Below are 23,451 nucleotides of genomic sequence, written 5' to 3'. Positions count from 1 at the left end.
GAAAGTAATTTTTCTTTTTCGGGATGTAAGGGGGGCGTGACAGGTAAAAGTTTGAGAAACACTGATATAAATTCTAGATCTAGATCTACAACAGGTTACAATTTATTAGATTAAACGTGTAAATTCCATGGCTGTAAAGCACTATAGATCTATACATTTGTTCAAATATAGGCTCTTCACGGTAGTTTAACTTTTGCATTAATTTAGGTGACGTGTCAACTCCAAGCATTAGAATTGGAGCGCTGAGTAACAAGTTTCTTTGGAGCAGTCTTGAATATACAAACACATGATCATGAAAGATATTGTTAAAGAACTTGAATATAGAAGCTAGTTTGTGAGTTGAAACCAGAAGATATAAAGAAATGTGGGATGTGCCACTGCAGTAATCATCATCATAATCTGTCACTTGACTTTCGTCGCAGAGGTGCTGTGACAGAATAACCAAATCCTTCCATTTTTCCCGGTCAGCAGCTGTTCTTAGTAGGATATCAAGAGAGCGGCCGGTCCATTCTTTAGCATTGTCCAGCCAGCTTCTCGTCGGACGACCCTTTCTTCGTGCTCCCTCCACTGTACCTTGAAGGATGACTTTAAGACAGTTAGTCATGTCTTACAATATTACCAAACCTACTGAGCTCTCGTCTGTTCACAGCATTCCTCTTTCCCTGGTATCTGATATGCAACATTTTTCTTAGCATTTACTCTCAAAGCCTTGAATACTTTTTTCAGCCTCAGCGTTCAGTGTCCAAATTTCACTATATTGAAGAACAGAGACCACTATATTTATTATATAAGATAAGATAAGAATACAGCTTTAATTTTACCTGGAAGCTGATGCTACGTACTCTTGCAGATTTTACACAGGACACTTCTTACTTTTGCCGAATACCTCGTAACCCTATATCTACACCATGTAGATCTTATCTTATAAATACAGATGTTACTTCAAAAAAAAAAGATTATTTCCTACGCGTGTTCTTACGCCAATCAAGTCATGCATGTTAACCAATGACTTAATTCTGCCAAGTCATATGTTTTTCCTGGTCGACTCAGGCAACCCATTCCATGCTCCAATAACACTAGAGAAGAGGGAGCATTTGTACAAATGTGTCCTAGCAAATGGAACAAGGAATGTATCGTGCCTTTGTGTCTTTCTAAGGAGGCTATTTTATTAGGTTTTGTTTTCGTATATGAAGATTATGGTTCAGGCGTGTTTTATGTATATGCTATAATTGTTTCTTTACTTTTAAGTCTTCTATCCTGAAGGTTTTCTGGATTTAATTTAGCGATTTTACTAAAGGTGTTACTCTAGTCAAATCTACATGTAATACATCATTTACATGTAGAACGCATTAGACTAGTGACATAATAGTCTATTTAAAAAAAAAAAAAAAGGAAAATGGGATTAGCATTGACATGTTTTATTTATTTTCAAAACTGAAGATCTAGATCTATATATATATATATATATATATATTCCCGGTAGTCTAGTAAGTGGTCTAGATAGTTCTAGATCTATGGACTGGTCTACCCAGCAATTATATAGATATCTAGAGTCTACATCTAGAACTAGATCTAGATCTATTGTCTATTAATGTCCAGATTCTAGATCTAGGTTCATTACCGATCCAGTAATTTTGCCCATATAGCCTAAGCTCTTTATAAAGTTTATTTTTCACTCCAGCCAGTCTCATCCTTTAGTTTCCTTACCCAAGCTAAGTCAGGCTAAGAGAAGACTAAGTGCCTAAGAGTAAGACAAGTCTAAGTAGTTAACTCTTACTAACTCTTAGTCTTAGTAGTCTTAGACTACTTACTAACTTAGATCTAGAGAAAGGCCACGAGCCACTGTATTTATTATGTATGGAAATACCGTATTGTAGTTTGCCTTTGAGACAAAAAAAAAAAAAGTCAGTCTGCCTAAATTACAGAACAACCTATCCTATATTCCCTATATGAGTATATCTAGGCCTACTAAGACTCCGTCAGTGGCATCAGTAGAGATCATGATGACCATGATATGGGCAATAGTGAATTAGGTCCACATGATAGATTTAGATCTGGAAGTTGTTTCTACATTCTACAACTACTAATTGGGACCATTGCACATTTTTAGTCTACACTCTCAAACTCAAGTGTAATCATTAAGTAAAAAATAATATTACATTTCTTAAAAGAATTATGACATTTGTATCTCTTTGTTGTTACTATTCTACAGAAGACTGCCATGTTCAGGAACTTTTAAAAAACCTTCAAGAAATTTCATCCTTGTCTTGGTCACAAACAACCTATTTTTACATTCAAAACAAAGAATGGAAGATTGTGGAGTATATTGTAAAAACATTTTGGAATGTACCTTGTGGAAGTCAGCAAGTGGACAGCTTACAATGTCATGTAGACCTAACAAACTTTTGCCACTTGACCACCAGTATTTCAACTGGAGACTGTCAGTAAGTATAGCTAAGTCTCTCTTTAAAAAAAATCAAACTTTGACTAAAAGTACCAAATGCAGAATATCTACAAATTAATGGTACCTTGAAATTTGATTAAAAGTACCAAATTATTGGTACCTTAAAGTATAATATGTTTAACAGTATACAACTATCAGCTTATGGTTTTATAATAATCTTATTTCAGGTGGGTCTGCAAATTAATTTTGTATTATCTCGTCCATGGAGCTGATCCAACACTTCTGTCACTTGTACCTGATGACACTTACCTACATGCCATCCTCTATATTGCTGTTAAGACCATGAAGACAGAGAGTAACTCAATGAATTTAATAAACTATGTTATAGAGCATAGAGCTGGTCCTTACAATGAACTCAATATACAAGATGGCAGAGGGGAGACTGTTCTGCATATGTTGGCAAGGATTGAAGTAAGTAGAAGCTTTCACACATTAACACATGAAAACAAATATTGGTGCTTGAATTATTGCAGTTTGATTGCAACCAGTATTTAGCTGCTTGATCGTGTGGTATGCGCTCTAGACTGTTGTTGGGTGGACAAGACGGTCATTGTTAGAACACCCCCTGCTGCAATCCCCCATCCTCCAACAAGAGGTTTGTGCTAGGATGTAAATATCTTCAAATCTGAAGAAACATTTGAAACATTTTTAAAAAATCTAAGTCAATGACACTTTAATTGTCTATTGTCTTGGGGGTCATAAATATTTCTGACACACAAGACAAGGGCTGTAGGAGGCGCATCACCCGAATCTCCTTACTTGACTTAGTCCTTTTACTCCCTGTGGAGCATACAGTACTACACTATCTGACTCTGGTTTTTGGAAACTCCTCCATGTTTGACTTAGTCCTTTAACTCCCAGTGGAGCATACAGTACTACACTATCTGACTCTGGTTTTTGGAAACTCCTCCATGTTTGACTTAGTCCTTTAACTCCCAGTGGAGCATACAGTACTACACTATCTGACTCTGGGTTTTGGAAACTCCTCCATGTTTGACTTAGTCCTTTAACTCCCAGTGGAGCATACAGTACTACACTATCTGACTCTGGTTTTTGGAAACTCCTCCATGTTTGACTTAGTCCTTTAACTCCCAGTGGAGCATACAGTACTACACTATCTGACTCTGGTTTTTGGAAACTCCTCCATGTTTGACTTAGTCCTTTAACTCCCAGTGGAGCATACAGTACTACACTATCTGACTCTGGGTTTTGGAAACTCCTCCATGTTTGACTTAGTCCTTTAACTCCCAGTGGAGCATACAGTACTACACTATCTGACTCTGGTTTTTGGAAACTCCTCCATGTTTGACTTAGTCCTTTAACTCCCAGTGGAGCATACAGTACTACACTATCTGACTCTGGGTTTTGGAAACTCCTCCATGTTTGACTTAGTCCTTTAACTCCCAGTGGAGCATACAGTACTACACTATCTGACTCTGGTTTTTGGAAACTCCTCCATGTTTGACTTAGTCCTTTAACTCCCAGTGGAGCATACAGTACTACACTATCTGACTCTGGGTTTTGGAAACTCCTCCATGTTTGACTTAGTCCTTTAACTCCCAGTGGAGCATACAGTACTACACTATCTGACTCTGGTTTTTGGAAACTCCTTCATGTTGTATTGCCATCTTTGCTTCTTGGTCTACTGATATACTCCTATTGAATTAATGTTCCCAGCCTTTCTCTTCACTTGTGAGTTCCAGTCTAGGGCCAGCTTTACAATGTTTTCTGCTTATTTTGATTTCTTGCTCTATTGCTGGGATGTTTCATCACTGGCTTAAGTTAGTTTTTTTTTCAAAGCTTAATACCACTGATTTTTTTGTAATTTATAGCCCTCTAATTGTGCATATCATTTTTATCTTTAATTTTTTTCCCTTTTCTATTACATGCCTATTGTTTCTTGCTCAAAGTGGTAGAATAGGTATAATTAAAATAAAAATAATATGTTTGTTTTGTTTTGTTTAGTTTTGATGTAATCAATGCATTTTTTTTGTGTATACAACTACAGATGTGTGTTATTGAAATAATATTAAAATGTTTATTTGGAGAAAATTTCCACAAAAATGTTAGCTTTTAAACTTTGTCTTAGTTGAAATAATTGTTTATGTTTTAATATGTGAGGAATATAAGAAGGAATACATATTTAGCTTTAACCTTTTTAGCTGTCAATGCAGAAAAATAAAATAAGCAGAAAAAAAAAGTTATGGAAAATATAATCATGTTTAATTGTTGTACATGTTTTGGATAGTCCTTGAATAGAACATTGTTACATCCTAGCCCAAGCCTCCCTCAGGATGGCATAGAATGACGACTGACAGGGCTTGAACACTGGAAATCCAGCAGTCCAGAGTGCATAACATATACCAGGCAGCGTTCCATATAAGATAATATATATTTCCTTAAAAATGGTATTTGTTATGCTATAAGTTACATAGGGTGAGTCCAATGTGCCAAATGTATCACTCATTTTATTCATTTTGAAAGCATTGTAATGGATTGAATTAGTGGTCCTTTGATACAGAAGTTATCCTTGTTTAATTGGATGTCAGTTTCAACTTGTCATTTACAATTAGTCTTTGTAGGAAAATTTCTTGTTTATATACCCTCAAAATGTGTCTCAGCAGTGGATTGGCTTGACAGTCCCCCAATCTCACTGTGGGGGTATGTTGAATACATTTTTTTTGTTCCACTGTTGATAATAAATATTATTGACATGAAAGATTGAATAAACTGCAATCAACACAGTGGAGAATGACATCTGAAGCGCATGTGGGAAAAATTTTCATACAAGCACGATGTCCGTGCCGCCAGTGGTGGTCATATTTGGCATGTGTAAAGCATGAAATGAAAATTGAAAGTTATGTACAGCACTTGTGTTCCAGCTAGGTATTAATTTGTTTTATAGTTTTGAAATGTAGCGCAATGATTTTGGTGCATTATTTTTTAATTACTTTGTACTTTTTTATTACCAGGATTTTGACAGAAAGAATGTTCTTGAATATCTATTAGAGCAAGGTGTTGATCCTTTGATTAAAAACAAAGATGGACAATTAGCTATAGAGTTATGCAACAAGCCTTGTTTTGATACCAGTGTGAGACTAAAAGGTAAATTGAAAGTTACTATTCTGTTATCTTGAGAAACTTGAATAAAAACTACACAATATAGTCAGAGAGTCATAATACCCTTATTTTGTGAGCTAAATGCATTATGTACAGTCTGTGCAAAAACACTTTTACATTAAATACATATTTGGATAAAATATAATAATTACTTTGCAGTTATAATGTACATTTATTAATTTTTAAAAATATTATTATTTTTTTTTTTTTGGCAAAATAGATTCATGAACTAACAGAATTGCACTAATTTATGCTATAAATTCATTTTGCTAATTAAGGATTATTTGATGATTAAACACTTGCAATACTGTCATTGATTGAATTAATACTCTTTATGTTTCTGCATCACTTGATAGTTTGTTGATTGTGGCAAGACTATAACATAATGAAGTCAACCACTATGTTAATGTTACACAGTCCAGACACTGAAATTTATATAGTATAAAAGTAGGACATAAAAAAAAAAAAAAAAAAACAACTATTTACTAATGTAGTAAAAATAAAGATAGATTTCATTCAATGTGCTTTAATCAGTCTCTCTGATCATTAAACATGTTATAGCCAAAATTCTTTATGACATTTTCTCATCTTAAAAATTACAGATGATCTTTCAAAAGAGAAGATGATTACATCCTATGTGTATCCATGGGTTAATCAATTAATGTATTTAAGCTTTACTGATTCATGCAACCTGTTCCATGCCTTAATGGGACTTAAAAAAAGGGGCACTTGTAGGAAATCATCCTAGCATTGCTTATTTATATTAAGTTAAGAAAAAAAAAGTTTAGAAAAATAATTGTAAACACAGTGAATCACAATCCAAGCTTGGATTGAACATGTAGTTTTAATAGCTAGTTATTACAGACTATTTAACTAACATTGGCCATCACCCTGATTTTTTAAATGAATTTCTACTTAAAAATGTTGATTAGCCTTTTCTAGGCTTTGTTCCTCTTAGTAAATAAAATGCTTTGTATTGCAGCCATTGGCATTTTAGTCAAAAATATTGACAAGAGCAGAAAGATTGAGGACAAATTGGTCAAGATCAGGAGATCAGAAGAAGTGACTTCTTTGTGTTCTCTTCTCATGGAAAACAGACTTCCAGGTAATAAAAGCATTCTTTTTTTCCCCATTGATACTCTATCATTGCCTGTTGCATTAGCTTTTCAGAAATAACTGAATCCAGTTCAGGATTGTTCATTAACTTTTTAACCCCCCCCCCTCCTTCCAAAAAAGGAAAATACTTTTTTCACATTTTTTCATTTCCTTTAAAAATTGTGTGTGTGTGTGTATGACCTATAAGCTAAACATTAAAAATGAAAAGAAAATTATCTTTAAATAGATTTTATAGCATCATGTTCTTCAAAAACTGCAGCATTGATGATCAACTTTATTGAGCACATAATTTTGTTTTTCTTATTTTAAATTATTTATATTGGAGATTTTTTATGATAAACTAAACACTGTCAGGAATGCTAAAATGAACCTCACTGTTATACCAACTAAATAACAATGAAAACTAAGCTAAAATTATTGAATGCACTAGCCTATAATTTTTAAATGTATAATTCCATTTAAATGAGTTTTGCGTTGCACCATTGTCATAGACTGGAAGTCTAATGCTATTTTCATATTGAAATTATTTTGTGCTACAAACAGAATTGCTTAGACATTGGATGCTGTGGTGCTAAGAAGTGCATAAAATTATCATATATCTTTAAAAACACATAGCTTATCAACAGTCTCTCTATTTTGAATACCTAATACATCAAAAAGCTATCTGTTTATAATTTTTCTGACATGTATGAAAATTTTTATTAAAGTCATGCTTCTTTTTTAATGTTCTATTATGGACTCTATTTGTTTTAGTTATTCCCAAAGAGCTTCTTAAAATGAGTGCAGACACCTGTAGACCTGTCCTCGAAAAATTAATCGAAACAGGAAAGTGGACTGTGGTTTATCAGTTAGTTTCAGACTTTAGAAAAGCTAAAGGTGAAAGAGCTTTATCAAACTTTGCGTCAATGTTAAAACTTGCTGACATCATAAGAAATAATTCTCATAAAAGAGAAGAAAGTGAGAAAATAAAGTTGGTTAGTTTCCTGGTCAAAGAGGGGGCCAGTGTGGAGGATGAGGATACTCTTAAAACTAGCATCCAGCAAGAAGAGTGGCAGGTATGTGCACATATAAATGTAGCCTAAATAGACATATATATTTTAAAAAAATTTATGTTACCTACTAAAGTTTAAAATTTTTTTTTTTCTTTGTTAGATACTTTCAGAATATTTTTATCAGTTGTGTGTCATTTCTCAAGCTAGTTAATTTCTTAACATATGGAATCCCTGATAAATATTTTATACATTTGGGAAATTCTTTCAGAAAGGAAAATTATTACATCCTAGACCAAACCTCCTGTAGGACAGCAGGGGATGCAATCGACTAAGAGTTTAGAGTAGGGACCATTGTGATGATAGTCTGAAGTACATGCAACATGACCATGCAGCCATAGAGCTAATTTTTACCTTTACCTATCCCTTAGTCTATTTGACAGTTGGGGCACCATGCAAGATTCATCGACCGTCTTTCTCCATTCCTCTCTGTCTTTTGCCTTAGTTAGAACCTCTTTCATTGGTATTCTTTTATGTTGTCCTCCCATAGCTTTCTCTGTCTGCCACTTCTTCTTTTTCCTGGTACTGTTCCCTGAAGGAAGGTCTTTGCGAGCCCCGAAGACCTTGTAATATGGCCATAGATTTTAAGCTTGCTGTTCTTTTACTATAGTTAGCAGATAATCATGGTGTCCAATTGATGTGGTGACCCTCTCTGTAATCTCTTGGTTTGTGATGCATTTTTTGAATGTGATACCCAGGATCCTTCTGTAGCATCTCAATGCTACATAGAGCTAATACATTTTAATAAATATTAAACTATAGAAAGCATTTCAGTATTATGTTAATTGCATTTAATATATAAAAAAAAAGTTATCCTAGAAGAAAAGTCTATTTTATCAGGATTAAATCACTATGAAGACAACATAGATTACAAAGACCTTTCTTATGATTATATTATGTTTTTGATTTGAAGACTGTAAAGTTAACTGTAAATTCCATGAACTAATTGTGATTCAAATAAACTTTGCATTGTTTACAATTTCCAATTATCTTATTAATCTAAATCTAGGTATAATGAATTTTAAAATATATTTTTAAAAAATCTGGAAATAGAATTAAATTGTCTTGAATCAATGACATCTAAAATTATATAAAGTTGTCTTGACATTTTTTTTTCTCAGCTATCTTTAGAGCTATTGAAACTTGGTGTTAATCCCAATGGAGTCACATTATATCCTGGAGACACCCCATATCATGCAGCTTTAAGATTGGCCTTGGAAAAACAGTCAGGTAACAATATTGTTTTGCAGCTAATTCTGATACATAGCTTGTCTTATTTTTATACAGTTGACTCTTGAAAATTCAACACTTTTTAACTGACGCACTCAGTAATCTAAACCAGTGCTGATGTTTACATCAGCTGACCATGCATGTTTTAATGTTGAAATACATTCAAGAAAATGTCATGACAGACTGTTTCTTTCTTCAAAAAAGCAAAAGACTTTAACAGATTTTTTAATACATTTGCCCTCTGGACTAAAATCAGACTGATGCACTCCTTGGTCATGGCCACATTCCCTTATGTTTGTGAATCTTGGATGCTAACTGCAGAACTAGAGAAGAATCTATGGAAATGAGATCCTATAGAAGGATTCATATAATTAATGTATACTCTAGTACTCATATTTTTAAAATGCAGGTAGGGCTTAGATTATAATTTAGTACAGTATGTGAAAGCTAAAATCATGTTTTGTATTTTTTAGATTTATGTTATGCATTTTTATTGGTCTATTGTTTATTTTATATTCTTGAAAGTATAAAAAAATATCTTATTACATCTTAAATAAATCTGAAATTTTCCTGACATATACTTCTTTGAAGTTAACCCTTGTCAATTCACCATTTTTGATGACCCAACACTCCCCTGGTTTCGTATCTGCTGGACTATCAAGAATCTACTGTAATCAGATTGGAATTTACTTTTTCTTCTTCTAGTCACTTTGTGTTGATCAGTTCTCTCTTGCTGGAGTTACAAAAGTTGTATACATATATAAGATGGCTAGTAAAACTTGTAGATGCAAAATATGAAGATGACTATTGAATGAAGTTTTGAATCCACACCTTACTACAAGCATCTCTGATTAAACTATAAATGCATTTTGTGACCTTATCATCTATGAGCACAATGCCATTAGTTGATTTCGATTCCTGATACATATGATTCATTAGCTTGAGGGATCAGGTTAACTAAAAGAGCAGAGTCCATAGATAAATCCTAAGTATTCTTATACTTTAAATTAAAGAAATATGAAATTGTATCTTAAAGCAAGTCCTGTCTTTTTTATATTTCCACAGGAGATTTTTCCTTACTCAAAGAATTAAAAAATACTCATGAAAAGAAAGAAAATTCGTTCCTTCAAAAAGATATAAATTGTTTAGATGGAACTGGCAATAATCTGTTACACTTGGCAGCCCAGGTAAAGTTCTGTTATTTAACAAATATGTTATACCTCTAATGTTCAACAAATCAGGTATAATTTTATTGTTTAACATCAAGTTATTGAATTAAATAAGTTACAAGTTACAAAAAATTGAACATCAATTTATTTATTTTTCGTTTCATTCATGTATAGTTATTACTATATTAACTTTTGGCATTATTCTTTTAAGTCTGTTCACAAAATTTTAACTAGGACTGAAATTGAATATAAAATAAATAGTGAATCAGGTTTTAGAGGCTATAGTGATACTGCCAACTTTATTCATATATTTTCTTTGGGTCATGCTTACTTGGTGCCTTGGGCTAATGCTAAGTTAAAGTGGTTGGAATTCCAACTTTGCATTCTGTTTAAAATCAGTTTTTTTTTTGTTATGTTTTATTTATTTTTTCATCCAACTTATTTGAGCTAAAAGCTTCAAAAGTCTCTGTGCCCTAAAGAAATTGAATTGTTTCAAATTGAAATGTATGATGATCTTGTTATTTGACTAAACTGTAGGCAGAGAGGAATCAAAACTCATTGGATGCTGTGAAGTTACTCTGTAGTTGGAATATTTCAAGTGATGCAAAAAATGAGAACTGCAAACTTCCATGTGATTATTTGCTGGACTCGGATGATAGTCGTACAGAGTACCTCAAGAAACCAGAAGTTGATATACCTAATAAATCAACGTCTGAGAATGAAGGTATTTCTTTCTAACTCCGTTAAAAAGCTCACTTTAAAAAAATTGTAATTGCATAGTAAAAAAAAAAAATTTTAATTTTCTTAAACAGATTCTCCAAACCATGCTAATTCAAAAAGAAAAAGTGAATCACCATCTAAGGTAATTTTACAAATTTAAACAAAACAATAATAATATATTTTATAAATAGAGTACTGTTTTCCTTGTGAAATCTTAGTATTTGTTGCAAATAAATTTGAATTTTACTTTTTAACATGAGATGAGCTAGAATAATATTTCTGTGGTCAACAGCCATCAAATCTATTGTATCACAAACACAGTGATCAAATACTTAATATTCTCTTTACAATTCCTACCCTTATCTTACACTAAACATGTAAACAAAAGGTGAATGTTGGAAGTTGGTCAGCTGAAATGTCACACATAGCTAGGTTGTGAAGATGATAGAGTGTTGAGCTAATAACCCAATTATATTTGGTTCGATCCCATTCAGACCATTTTTTTCTGACTTAATGTTGTTTTGATATGCTATTACTAATTTTATTGTATCAGTAGTTATTTTACACAATTTATAGGATCCAAAAGCTATTGCCAGAAATATTCTGATGAAAATACCAGATGCTTCTGGTTTTCTGACTCCAAGTCCCCAGAGTGTTGAGAGGGGAGACATTGAGCCAACACACTCTGGACAAACTTTAGCCAGTAAAATTAATAAGACAAGAAACCCAAGTGGAGGCAGTGGTCAGTTATTTGTTATATTGCTATTTTTCTTTTTTTTATATCTGCATGTGATGTGATAATGTGTATCATATTAAAATCTGCAACGCTACAATTTGGAAATATTTGACACTCACTCATTATACTTTCCGTAATTGAGATATCTCCTTTGAATAAATGTGATCTAAATTCATGAAGTCTTGTTTTGCTGACTCACACATTGCATTAGCAAAAAGGTTATCTATTTGGCCATTGTTGTTCTGTATGAGAAAGTATTGTTAACTGTTTATTAATCTTTTATTACACCCCCAAAATTGCAATTATATTAACAAATCAATAATAACAGTAATCACTTAAATAATGTTATGATTAGCATAATTTTTAAAACCATAGCATAATCTAAATTCAGATGTTAGATTTAGAGTTAACGATCCACGGTTTCTTCATTTTTTTTTTTTTAATTCTTATACTTTTAAATAAACTACAGCATAAGAATTAAAATGGAACATTAAGTTCCTTAATATTTGTATGGTTGAACAATGACTATGCTGTTGGCAAGTTTAATACTTGTTTAAGAATAATTAAAAAATAAGAGCATAGAAGAAATGTTTAGGATCTATTAGTAGATTAAAGAAAGGGAATTTGAAAGTGAAAGAAGGTCATATTGAGTCTCTTTATGCCCCATAAAGAGAACAAGATTGAAATGCAATGAGGCATCATAGAAAACAAAATCAAGCAAGAAATGATATTAGAGATGATCCCTGGCGCCATATATAATGATGTAAATTTATGGCCCATCAAATAATAGACTGTTTTGGATATTTAATAAGAAGTCTCTGGATCATCCAGTTCTTAGAGCATATATCCTCAGTACTCAGGCTGCAGGGCTAAAATCTCCAGGTTACATTAGATTGGTAAATAATTTACAATTATGCTGTTCTATCATCTAATAACTAACTAAGTTACTTGATGTTATCATGTTTTTTAGTATCTAACACTGAAATGAAAGATACAGATCTGCAAGAGATTCTTCAATATCAGTATGATAAAGTTCATGTGACAGATTTTGATAACCTAGCATGGGAAATTGAATGCACAGGTTGTTTTTTTTTTAATCATAATAGACTAATTGTATTTAAATCTTAAATAAAATTCTTAGAACAACTTAAAAGACATTTAGATGAAATATTACAAATCTAGCAATACAATATTTTTTTCTTGTAAATTTCTAATCAATGATGCTGAAAAATACCTGTTCATTGAAGTATTGATAATTTATCGTAGCTGTTGTTTCAATCATTAATTAATTTTTTATTGACAGAATCAGTATGGAACATGTTAAAAAGACTTAAAACACAAGATTCAGACATTGTGTTAAAAGGACAGAAACTGGAAAGAAAAGCAACTGAATGTTTCATTAAACTTTTACTGTTGAAAATCCAGCAGCTAGGAACTGGTAACTGGAGTGGCCTAGAACAGGTTTTCAAAAATAATAAATTTTAAACAGTACTTTATATTTGTAGCTTCATTGTGGCCTACATACAACTCCCATTGTTGTATGCCCTCTCTAACTCTTCCCTCTTCCTACATGGTGTCATTTTTAACCTGTTGTGGCGAATGTCTGGTGGAGGTCCACATCTAAGGGTATGACAAGAAGTGAAAGCATGACCATGTCCAGACTTAGGATTGGCCACACCTACATCACTCACTCCTTTATGCTAAAGATAGAATAGCCCCCACTGTGAGAGTACTGTGACTTTTATCTCACTGTTGAATATATCCTCCTTTATTGCCCCAATATCAGGATATTAGATGGAAGTATTTTAGAGCAGACAACTTAAAAACACTGTTTGGTAATGTCGGCCCTGGGAAAATACTGGGCTTTATTCGGGAGTTTGGGTTTATTTCCAAAATTTGATTTGTGATAGGGCAAAGTAATTGTGAATATATAATATTTACAACAGATTTTATTAAATGATATACATTTTTACTATTTTTACTATTTCAGCTATGAATGGACCTTATTTTTAATAGCTTTTACTTAGTTATATAACATTTAGATCTTGAGTTATAAAGGGAAAATAACCTTTGAGGGATTGTGGGCACGATATGGCCTAAATTGTGCTGATGTGCCAAAAACCCAAAATAAAAAAAATAACATGGTGTCATTTTTATTTGTGTTTATCCTATAAGCTTGTTTAAAACATTGTGAAGCTGATAGAAAATAAAATTTAATGCTACCATAAACCTGAAATTATGCCAAATTGAAAAGCAGACTTTAAGAAGTTACATATTTGTCTTGATCTGATCTGATCGCAGTTCAACAATACAAGAAGATATTGACAAGTTTATGATTTATCAGACTGCTAGCTTCTTAGTTTAATATTTAAGTCAAAAATGATATTAGATTGTTTAAATTAAGCAAAGGTAATTATCTTCTTTACAGGAATATTGGTGATTTATAAGATTAATTATTCTAGAATGATAAAGTGAAAATGTACAAAGTTGATTAATTTCTTAGCAAAATAATTGGAAAATGGGACCCGATTATTGAGCATTCCTAAAATATTAAACATCATGCTATATTTTAAAAATTTTATTTGAAAAAATTATTTAGAATTTATTTTTGTGTGTTTTTATTTTATAAGTTACTATAATAATACATTTTCTCAGTTAAAAATTTGACTGAGGAAAAAAAAACACAAAACAAAAAAACTAATAACAAACCTAGAGTATATTGAAATTATATATATTTTTTTCTTTTTTTAAATTATTTTTTTTCAAGGAAATTGACAAAGCTTTATCAAAATATTAAGTATCTGATCTTGCTTGCTTCATTATTCATCTATGTATTATAATCAATATTTTTATTACTATTAAGGACGTTCTATTTATTCTGTCCTAATACCTAAGTGTAAAAACTAAAATATAAGTTTGGCAAGGCACATATCTTAACACATCTATCTATTAATCTTGAACAGATATAATTAATTTTAGCATTTTGTGTTGTATTAAACTCAAAAAGATGGTTTTGTTTTTTTTTTTTTGTATGGTTTAAAGAAAAAAAGTACATTTATTGCTTTTTCTGAATTTTTTCTAATGCTTAATAGTATATTTAGTAAAAAAAAGTTTAAATAAAACAAGGTTTTTAAAAACTTTAAAGAAATTATTAATTTTTAAAAAAATTTTGTGCTAGACCAAAGTAGCTGTATCTGAAGACTCTCTCCAGCTGTTCAAGTTACCCCTACCCATGGAAACCTGCATTCTCTGGGAGTTAGCTGTGGCATTCTCTCATCGCAACAGTGAGGCTCAAGGATCAGTGGATGAAAAACTTGACCTGGAATGTGGAATGGTTTACTCAGAAGTCATTCGTATTTGGGAAATAGTGCTGGATCCCTCAGATGTCAACTTGGTAGTGGATAAAATCAGCAATTCACATTCTCGAGGACAGCAATGCATTATACAAGTAAGTGTTTACATTAATAATAATGGCAATGTCTTTGATTCCTAAGATTAAGGTTGATTTCAGTGTTTCACATGACTACACAAACCCAGTTGCCGTCTGCATAGTTTTCTGCATCTGGTGCAAACCAACTCGTCCGTCCGCTGGCAGTCTATTGAAGTTTTCTTTCCGTCTCTGCACCTCTCTTCAATAATGGTTTAGGCTTAGTGTGTCCCACAGCCTTTGTGAGTGCTCTCCAACTGTCTTTTTCAAAGGCCATCTGCTGCCAGCTACTATTCTCTATGCCAGTGAGGGGGAAATGGTGCCTGAGTTGATCTTTATAGCACTTAGGGTGGGCGCCTCCTGTTACGCTGTCCTCCTTTAAGTGTTTACATTAATGAGGTATTTCACTCACTGTATATGGAATCTGATCTGTTGGTTTTCAGATAAAGTAACTTTAAAAACTATGGAATATGGTAGACTTTTTATGTAAGAGATTTGAAGTGATATGATCTAAAAATACACACAAATGTCATTTCAGAAACTCCTTAAAGACTCCAAAGGTGATTTGAAAAAGAAGAGAATAAAAACACTCAATGCCAATGACAACAATCCCAGGAATTTCCTCCTGTGTCCACCCAGTGAGGAGCACAACAAAAAGACAATCCAATGTTACCCTCCTGCGAGTCTAAATAAAAATGAGTTCAATATAATCAAACTGTACAATTTATCCTCTAGTATGGTCTCAGCCATCCTGAGTGAAGAGGTACTGAAGGTAAATTACATGTGTTCTTATGTTCCTATTTTGTTCACTTGCAGTAGTCGGAATCTCTTCAACAACTATTACAAATTTGATGTTAGCCTAAGAACTTGTTTTTTATTTATCTTGCCTTTCAGTAGCAGAAGCATTTGTCTAGATTAATATGAGGCAAGAGTTCTTAGCAACAAAACAACAACACTATTAATAAACTAATGTTGTTATTTTGCGTTCAATTCTGGAAAAGAAAGTTTTTTTTAAAAGAAACATTAAGGGCTATCTAAATTACTTATTATGTTTTCAATTAGATTACTTTACAAAAAATAATCATAGATAATATTTATTGCAATACATAACTACCTGCATTTCATCCTACCACTACAATAACCTACTTACACAATGCTAGTAAATTGAATTTATAAAATCTTATTATACAAATTTTTCCTTTACATTCATTGCAATATTAATATTATTTATCACCACACAATTATCTGCAGATCAAAAGTTATTATCTTACAGCATAAAGCTTGTTAAGCCTAGATAAGAAGGGCTGCTCTATTTCATTTTTCAACTTTAAATAGTTGTAGAATCTAAATGATATATATATATATATATATATAAATGTTGGAAACTTAATTTTAATTATAATAGAATAGAAGAAACTAATTACGCATGACTGAAAGTTCTTGTTTGCATGCCTTTGACTTGCAGATTGATTTCCCTTTCAAAGTTGCTGAAATTGAACACCAAATTATTAGCTTGAAAAATGAGTCTCCAATATTACTCCTTGGCAGAAGTGGGACAGGAAAGACAACTTGTTGTTTGTATCGTCTGTACAAAGAATTTGAGAACTACTGGAAAAATGCAGATGAATTTGGAAGACCACTGATACCTATAGATTTTTCAAGTACCTTTTTTCTTGAAAGTAGATTTAAATAACAATAGGACTTTGAACTTCTATTTAGAAGTATCTTAAGATAAATTCTGAGGAAATTTTACCATACACTTAAGCTTATCTCATGATATTGTCAATATATTAGATAGAGATACACATACTCTATTAGTGAGATACTTCTTTTGTAGGTTTAAATATCCATAAAGCAGGTGATCAGTTAACTAACAGTTTAAAGTTATTAACCACATTTCCTTACCCACAGCTGGTGTCAGGCTTAAAACATTTCTTGAGAGAAAATTTTGACTCCTCCTGCAGACTAAGATTTAAGCCCTTACTAATGTTGGAGGCCTAGTGGCTGAGCGGTAAAGTCCTTGGCTTCTGAACCGGGGGTCCCAGGTTCAAATCCTGGATTATTAATTTTGATTTCTTTAGGCGCCTCATCTCTAATGGGTACCTGACATTAGTTGGGGAAAAGTTAAGGTGTTTAATTGTTGTGCTGGCCACATTACTCCCTCGTTAACCGTAGGCCACAGAAACAGATGACCTTTACATCATCTGCCCTATAGATCACAAAGTTTGAAAGGAGAACTTAATGTTGTCTACGCCAATGGCAAAGTTGAAGAGTTCTCTCCAGCTTTTAAGGTTGAAGCTTTGAATGCAATAAGATGAAAGCTTAAAAGGCACCATGCAGTAAATTGTCATGAAGATAGGTGGAGTTTTAAAACTCTACATCATTCTCTAACAACCTCTATGAGATTTGGAAAAGAAATCATTATTATTTTAATTAAAATGAGATAACTCTAAAAATAGTTAACACTGCAATATCTAGTTTTCTATAAGAAAATTTTCACAATACATATCACATATCATTACATATATGTAGATCTTCTAAATTGTCTTTCTTTGAGTAATTTGATCCTAGACACTGAAAACAAATCTCTATTATTTACTATATACATTTCTTAAAAAGGTTTTGATAACAAAATATTTTAAAATTTTCAATATCGTTGGTCAGTGATGGAAAACTTCTCAAAAAACGAGGAGATGGATACTGTGGCTGTAGCAACTGGTGAAGATGAAGAAAGTGATGGGGAAGATGTAGTATCAGAGGCAGACAGTGACAACTCTATTGACACTCATGACCATCTGCATCAGGTAAAGTCTTGGAAAACTTTTAAAAATTATAGCAGTGTGTTACTTGGTTCTGGAGATTGACACAATCATGGAACCTTAAAATTAAAAATGTTAAAATAAAAATAAAAAATTTACAAATATTAATTATCTTCCCCTAATTAAGGGTTAGTTTTGGTCTAATTAGCAGTGTAATGGTAAAGGAAGAAGTAAATAATCTCTCAGTTCAGAAAGGGATCACTGCAGATAAGGTTTTGACTCAAAGCCATTATTTCATAGAGTATGAGTAAAAATATAATTGCTTGTTTGTTTTACAATATTTGAATGTCCCTTCAGAAAAGTTGAAGATCATTACTTCCTAGCTTAGATCTCTTGCAGGATGGCTGGGGATAGATGCAGGCTGGGTTCTCGTGACAAAGAGTCCAGAGCACATACCACCATGATGATAATTTTACAAGCTTGGGCCTAATTTAAAAAAAAAATGCAAGATACCATTATGTGAAATGAACTTGCTTATATAATACAGACGTTACTTCAAAAAAGAAGATGATTACGTCCTATGCTTATGTTCTCAAACACTAAGATAAAAATTCTCAACTAGGTTTTCAAATACTATTGAGTGGAACAAACAGATCTAGAAAAAATCCTTTTAAAATCCTTTTAAGACAAATAACATTAGTTTTTATATTTCAGATCTTTGTTACAAAAAACCCAGTTTTGTGTGCAGCAGTTGAGAAAAATTTCACCCAATTATGTCAGACTGACCCAGATCTTCAGAATCATGTAAAGAACAGGGCTAAACCAGCCAATCGTCTTCAGGTTGTTAAATAATTTTTCTACCAGCATTTTGAATGACACTATTTTAGACAGTACCTCTCTCTCTGTGGCATTTTACATCTCAGGAGACAATCTTTTCCCTTTGCAACTTCTCATGTAACTAAACAGGCCAATCCTGGATACGCAACAGCGGTCATTATGGGCATCTATTAGTGTCAGCAGTTTTGAAGAGTTTCATGTTGCACTTGCATGCATTGGCATACCTTAAAAATGGGTGACTAACACTCTTGTCTTCATTTTAGACCACCATACAGAATGTCTTGTGGGAATCAACTTTGTAGCATTCTTTGAACATGTCCTAGCCAGCCAAGGCATCTACTGCTGATAACAGTGCAAATATCCTTTTTGCAGCATTTCCGTATTGGTTATTTTATTTTTAGACAGTATAATCTTTCATAATCTTAAATTAATCATAATTATTTATGCATTGAAAGTTATTTTTTAGAGCTAAATTAAAAAGTGTACTTGTTACTATTGTATAAAGATACAATGGTATTATGTGGTCAACCCAGTGTTCAACCATCCTCCACATTTATTTTACCTTTTAAAATTGATTGAATTGATAGCCTCATCTAGAACTAGAATCTACATGCCACTTGGCGGCCAAATGCCATATATCATGTGGTATGCATGATTACTATTTTATTTCAATGAAAAACGTTCTCTTGAGTTTCTAAGTGTCTACATTTCTCTTTTCTTCTAGACATTATTTGCCTTTCACCATTCACCAAACTGATTTAATTTCTCCCATTATCTATCAGGATACAGATTTCGAATCATTCCCTTTGTTTCTTACTTCCAAACATTTGCTGCTACTTCTGGATGCCTCGGCAGACGGAGATTCCTTTTTCCCCCGTGATGAAGACTTAGAGCCTGAGCATAACATTCCTGGCTGGGAGACTCCAGATGACATTTTTCATGACTTAGGGCATCCGTTACTTGAGAGCCAGATACAAGCTGGAGGTAAGTTGTAATCTGTTTGAACTAATATGTAATTCTAGAATAAAAAAACAACATCCTAGGTATCCAATCTAATTGAGACAAAACTATTCAACTTGGATTGGTGAAAGAAAGAAAGAGCATTATTTAATTTCAAACAAGCATAGAGAAAAATAATGAATAATAATAATTGTAATTTTGCATTAATCTGAGTGCTGAATTCTAAGCTATAACAACAGAGGCAAAGAGGCAATGACATCAACAAAGCGCGACCCTAGGAACTAGAGCACACAAACCATTATGGTGCACAAAAGAGACATCACACAAGAAGCAACTCTAGATGCACACAAACACCCTTGCCCTCCCCCCTTCCCCCACCACACTTTAATTTATTAAGAGAATATAATAAATGGGTGTTTAAAAAAATCAGCATAGTTAATGATGCTCAATGCGTACCCCCTCCAAAGTCTTTCCCTACCCCTGGTGGTTTGCTTACCTCACTTTGTGAAACACTGCCTTAATCCATTGGGGCACAATCACGATCTGTCGGCTTCCTCAGTTCTTCTCTGTCTTTTGCCTTAAGTAGAATCTCTTTGAGTCCTGTCCACTCTTTATAATTGTTGTCTTCCCATCTTTTTCTTTGTATGTTTCTACCTAGCTTAAATTAATTTTTGTGAAGCTATTTTTGATTAACTTAATGTTATAAGCTTTAAATATGTGTGCAATATTTTCAGCCATCCAACATAATGCAATGTTTAAATATTATCCTATTCAAAAAGGTGCTGAAAAAGACATGACCAAGTTGCAGAAGCCTGAGAAAAAGAAAAAAGATTTTAGGCCAGAGTGTACATACGATCTGTTTGAGCATGCCATTTGGCCTAAATTAAAAAATAAAGTATGTTAATACTTCAATTTTAAAATGATTTAGTATATTATTATACTCATCTTAGACAATAAATTAAAGTTTACTGCAAATATTGATTATATCAACAAAAAGGGCAGCAAAGATTATGAATAATTAGAAAAATGTCCTCATTTAATGTTAGTAAAAAAGGCCTTGGTGATGTTTTGTCATGTTCACATCTGCAATATTTTAAGTTTTAATATCACTGCCTGGTATGGCAATCTGAACATTAAAAATAAAAATAAACTTCATAGAATCCTAAATGCTGCTGGTAAGGTCATTGGCATAAAACATACTGTTTCAGAAAAAACATTTATAAGAAAACTAAAAATATTTTAGAAATCAAAAATCACCTTTTGGTCAGGATTTTGTGACTTTACCTTCACAAAAAGATACAAGACACTGATAGCTAAGACAAGAGACAAAAACTCTTTTGTCCCCCTGGCTATCAAATCATTGAATAAAATTCAACAATCTGATATCAGCATTTTACATGTAAATTATGAGTGAGTCTGGTGTGAATGTATATTTTGGTTTTATCTAGTTATCATGTTTTATTTGGTGTGATGCACACATTGTAAGATAAATTTCCTTATGGATAATAAAGATTATTATTATTATTTCTTTTCTAAATATTTTGTCTTTATTAAAGTATAGCTTTTTCAAAAAAAATTGTGACATTATACTAAATTTACAAAAGAATGTCATTATTAAACTATAGCCATCGCTTATTTTCTTTGCCTTTTTTTATTATGAGTCATTTTTTGGCAGATGTCTCTTGACTGTCATCCCTCGTTAATTTGGACGGAGATCATGTCTTTCATCAAAGGCTCAAATGAAGCACTTGAAACTGAACATGGCTATTTAGATGAAAAACAATACATTAATATTGGCTCTAAGAGGGCGCCCAATTTCAACCATGATCGGCAGCTGGTTTACCAAGCATTTGAATATTACAAGAACTTTATGAAGAAGGAAAACTGGTTTGATGAGACGGACGTCATATTTCACATTTACACAAGAATAAAAAATGTGAGTTCTTTACTTTGAAACTGCTATTTATTCTATCCCAATTAAAAATTAGAAAACTTGGCTTAAATCAAATGCTCTTTTGTGCAAGCATGATTGTCTGTGATATCATTATAAAAAGCCTACTCTTTTGAATGGAGCAGTACATTCTAGTTTAAAAAATATTTTATTAAAAGTCAAGAGTCAGGGTTGTCAGATGAAGGCTTTATTTAGGGTTAAATGAATGATTCACTTTATAAAAATCTACAATTATCTTACATGAATGTTGACAAAATAGTTTGATGTCAGAAAAAACAAATTACACTACCAATGCTTTCAAGTAAGGCAACTTGGAGATGTAAAGTTCTTGTTTGTGCTTAAGTCTAAGCTATTTAAATAAGTCTTCTATGATAAAGTGTAACTGAATTCACCAAAAGAATGCTTAAGTCCATGGTTAGTTAATGTATGAGTTAAAATGAACATATGGTAATAATTAATATTGCTTTCAAGAATTGGTTTTTAAATTATCCATTTTCTTTAGTTCCATTATGCGTCTTTACTATGAGTGTTTAGTAACAACTGTTTGTTACAATCATCTGATCAGACTCACTTTTATATAAACATTTCTATATTTGTTTATCTGAGAAAATGTAGAATTTAGATGTTGAATTGAATGTGCAGGTATTAGGTCATGAATTTTATTTCTCCAGATAGTAACTAGTGAAATAATTGTTAGTAAGGAATGGGATTGTGAGGTGCTTCATTTTGTCTGCCCAATGTTTCAAATTTCTACCTTTCCTTTTCTTTTGTGTCAACCAAATAGTGCCAACAGTTACATTATTTTTATTTATTTATCAGCAATTATTTCACTTGAGAAACATGCTAGCATAATAACACATAGTATAATAGTTCCATTATATAAAATTATTATTTGTCAAAGTTACAAAAAAGTGCTGTCACTGGGTCGAATTGTATGCAATGCCAGGTTGAAATTCATCAGCAGCTTGTAGCCGTACCTTGACAACATAGATAACAGATATCTGTTAGATTGTACATACTTTATCTTGCTTGAAGCTTTGCTCTCCATCATTGTAATGATGAATCCTGTTCTCAATATACTCCTGTCGACATTAGGGTGGTGACTGTCAATAGATGCATGGTGCTGTAAAAAAAATCCAATAAAGATGCATATAGGGAGGGTGACCCTACCAGACCAAGTTTGGCCCACGAAGCTTTCATCAGCTACAAAACAAACAATAAAGGCGTCGTGGCCCAAGGGTCCTTTGTTTTTACTTTGTTCGACAGGGTTACCAATATGCATGTTTATTGTATTTTCTATACAGTTGTTCACCCATGCAGCAGTAAATCTTTGTTTATTTTGAGTCATAAATAAAATGGTGTCGTACTTCCACTTTATTTGTTTGTGGCAGATTGTCTTGTATGCTCGAAAAAGCCCTTTGTGTATTGGGAGATGGTGGCAAGATCAAGACCAGCATATCATCCTGTCATTTTTTAGCTTGCCAATGTTTTAGCAATGACAAACCCAGGTTTGATCAAAGAGATTTGTAACCCAGTGGCATAACACCCACTCTATATATCTCCTATTAGTTTGCATCATTTATATTTGCAATAGAGCATTTACCATTCAGCAATACTACATTTACAAATAATGTACATGAAGTTAATGAGCATAGTGGCATAAAAATAAAATATTTTATGTGTTGTGATACCAATTTTGGCAGCCCCTTACCTATGGCATCCAGGCCCTTGGTATGCCACTGCTGCGAACAGATAATCTAGATTTTAGATCTTGGCTTCCCACTAAATTATACATGTGTAACACACATAACATTATATATCATAAACTATTATGTGAATTTCATTCCCTTCTTGGTACAGGATTGTAGAGAATGCAACTTATCTATCTTTATTCATTAGACTATAATAAAAAA

The 23,451-nt window shown here is 32.5% G+C and overlaps 1 protein-coding gene across 1 annotated transcript in view; it reads left to right on the top strand.

The window, feature by feature from the left end:
- The window catches only part of LOC106060020 (TPR and ankyrin repeat-containing protein 1-like), a 72,472-nt gene that overhangs the window by 8,981 nt on the left and 40,040 nt on the right, over positions 1-23,451 (top strand). The window contains exons 5-24 of the mRNA XM_056015207.1: positions 2,213-2,444; positions 2,632-2,875; positions 5,437-5,569; positions 6,567-6,689; positions 7,454-7,755; positions 8,871-8,979; positions 10,045-10,166; positions 10,686-10,872; positions 10,961-11,010; positions 11,445-11,610; positions 12,575-12,685; positions 12,908-13,065; positions 14,783-15,052; positions 15,570-15,803; positions 16,497-16,692; positions 17,696-17,835; positions 18,505-18,630; positions 19,410-19,611; positions 20,367-20,482; positions 21,263-21,523. Coding sequence (XP_055871182.1) covers positions 2,213-2,444; positions 2,632-2,875; positions 5,437-5,569; positions 6,567-6,689; positions 7,454-7,755; positions 8,871-8,979; positions 10,045-10,166; positions 10,686-10,872; positions 10,961-11,010; positions 11,445-11,610; positions 12,575-12,685; positions 12,908-13,065; positions 14,783-15,052; positions 15,570-15,803; positions 16,497-16,692; positions 17,696-17,835; positions 18,505-18,630; positions 19,410-19,611; positions 20,367-20,482; positions 21,263-21,523 — 3,482 coding nt within the window. The remainder of the gene's footprint in view (positions 1-2,212; positions 2,445-2,631; positions 2,876-5,436; positions 5,570-6,566; positions 6,690-7,453; positions 7,756-8,870; positions 8,980-10,044; positions 10,167-10,685; positions 10,873-10,960; positions 11,011-11,444; positions 11,611-12,574; positions 12,686-12,907; positions 13,066-14,782; positions 15,053-15,569; positions 15,804-16,496; positions 16,693-17,695; positions 17,836-18,504; positions 18,631-19,409; positions 19,612-20,366; positions 20,483-21,262; positions 21,524-23,451) is intronic.

Source organism: Biomphalaria glabrata, chromosome 17 (assembly GCF_947242115.1).
Source record: "Biomphalaria glabrata chromosome 17, xgBioGlab47.1, whole genome shotgun sequence".
NCBI lineage: Eukaryota > Metazoa > Mollusca > Gastropoda > Planorbidae > Biomphalaria > Biomphalaria glabrata.
This window is presented reverse-complemented; position numbering and strand designations above follow the sequence as displayed.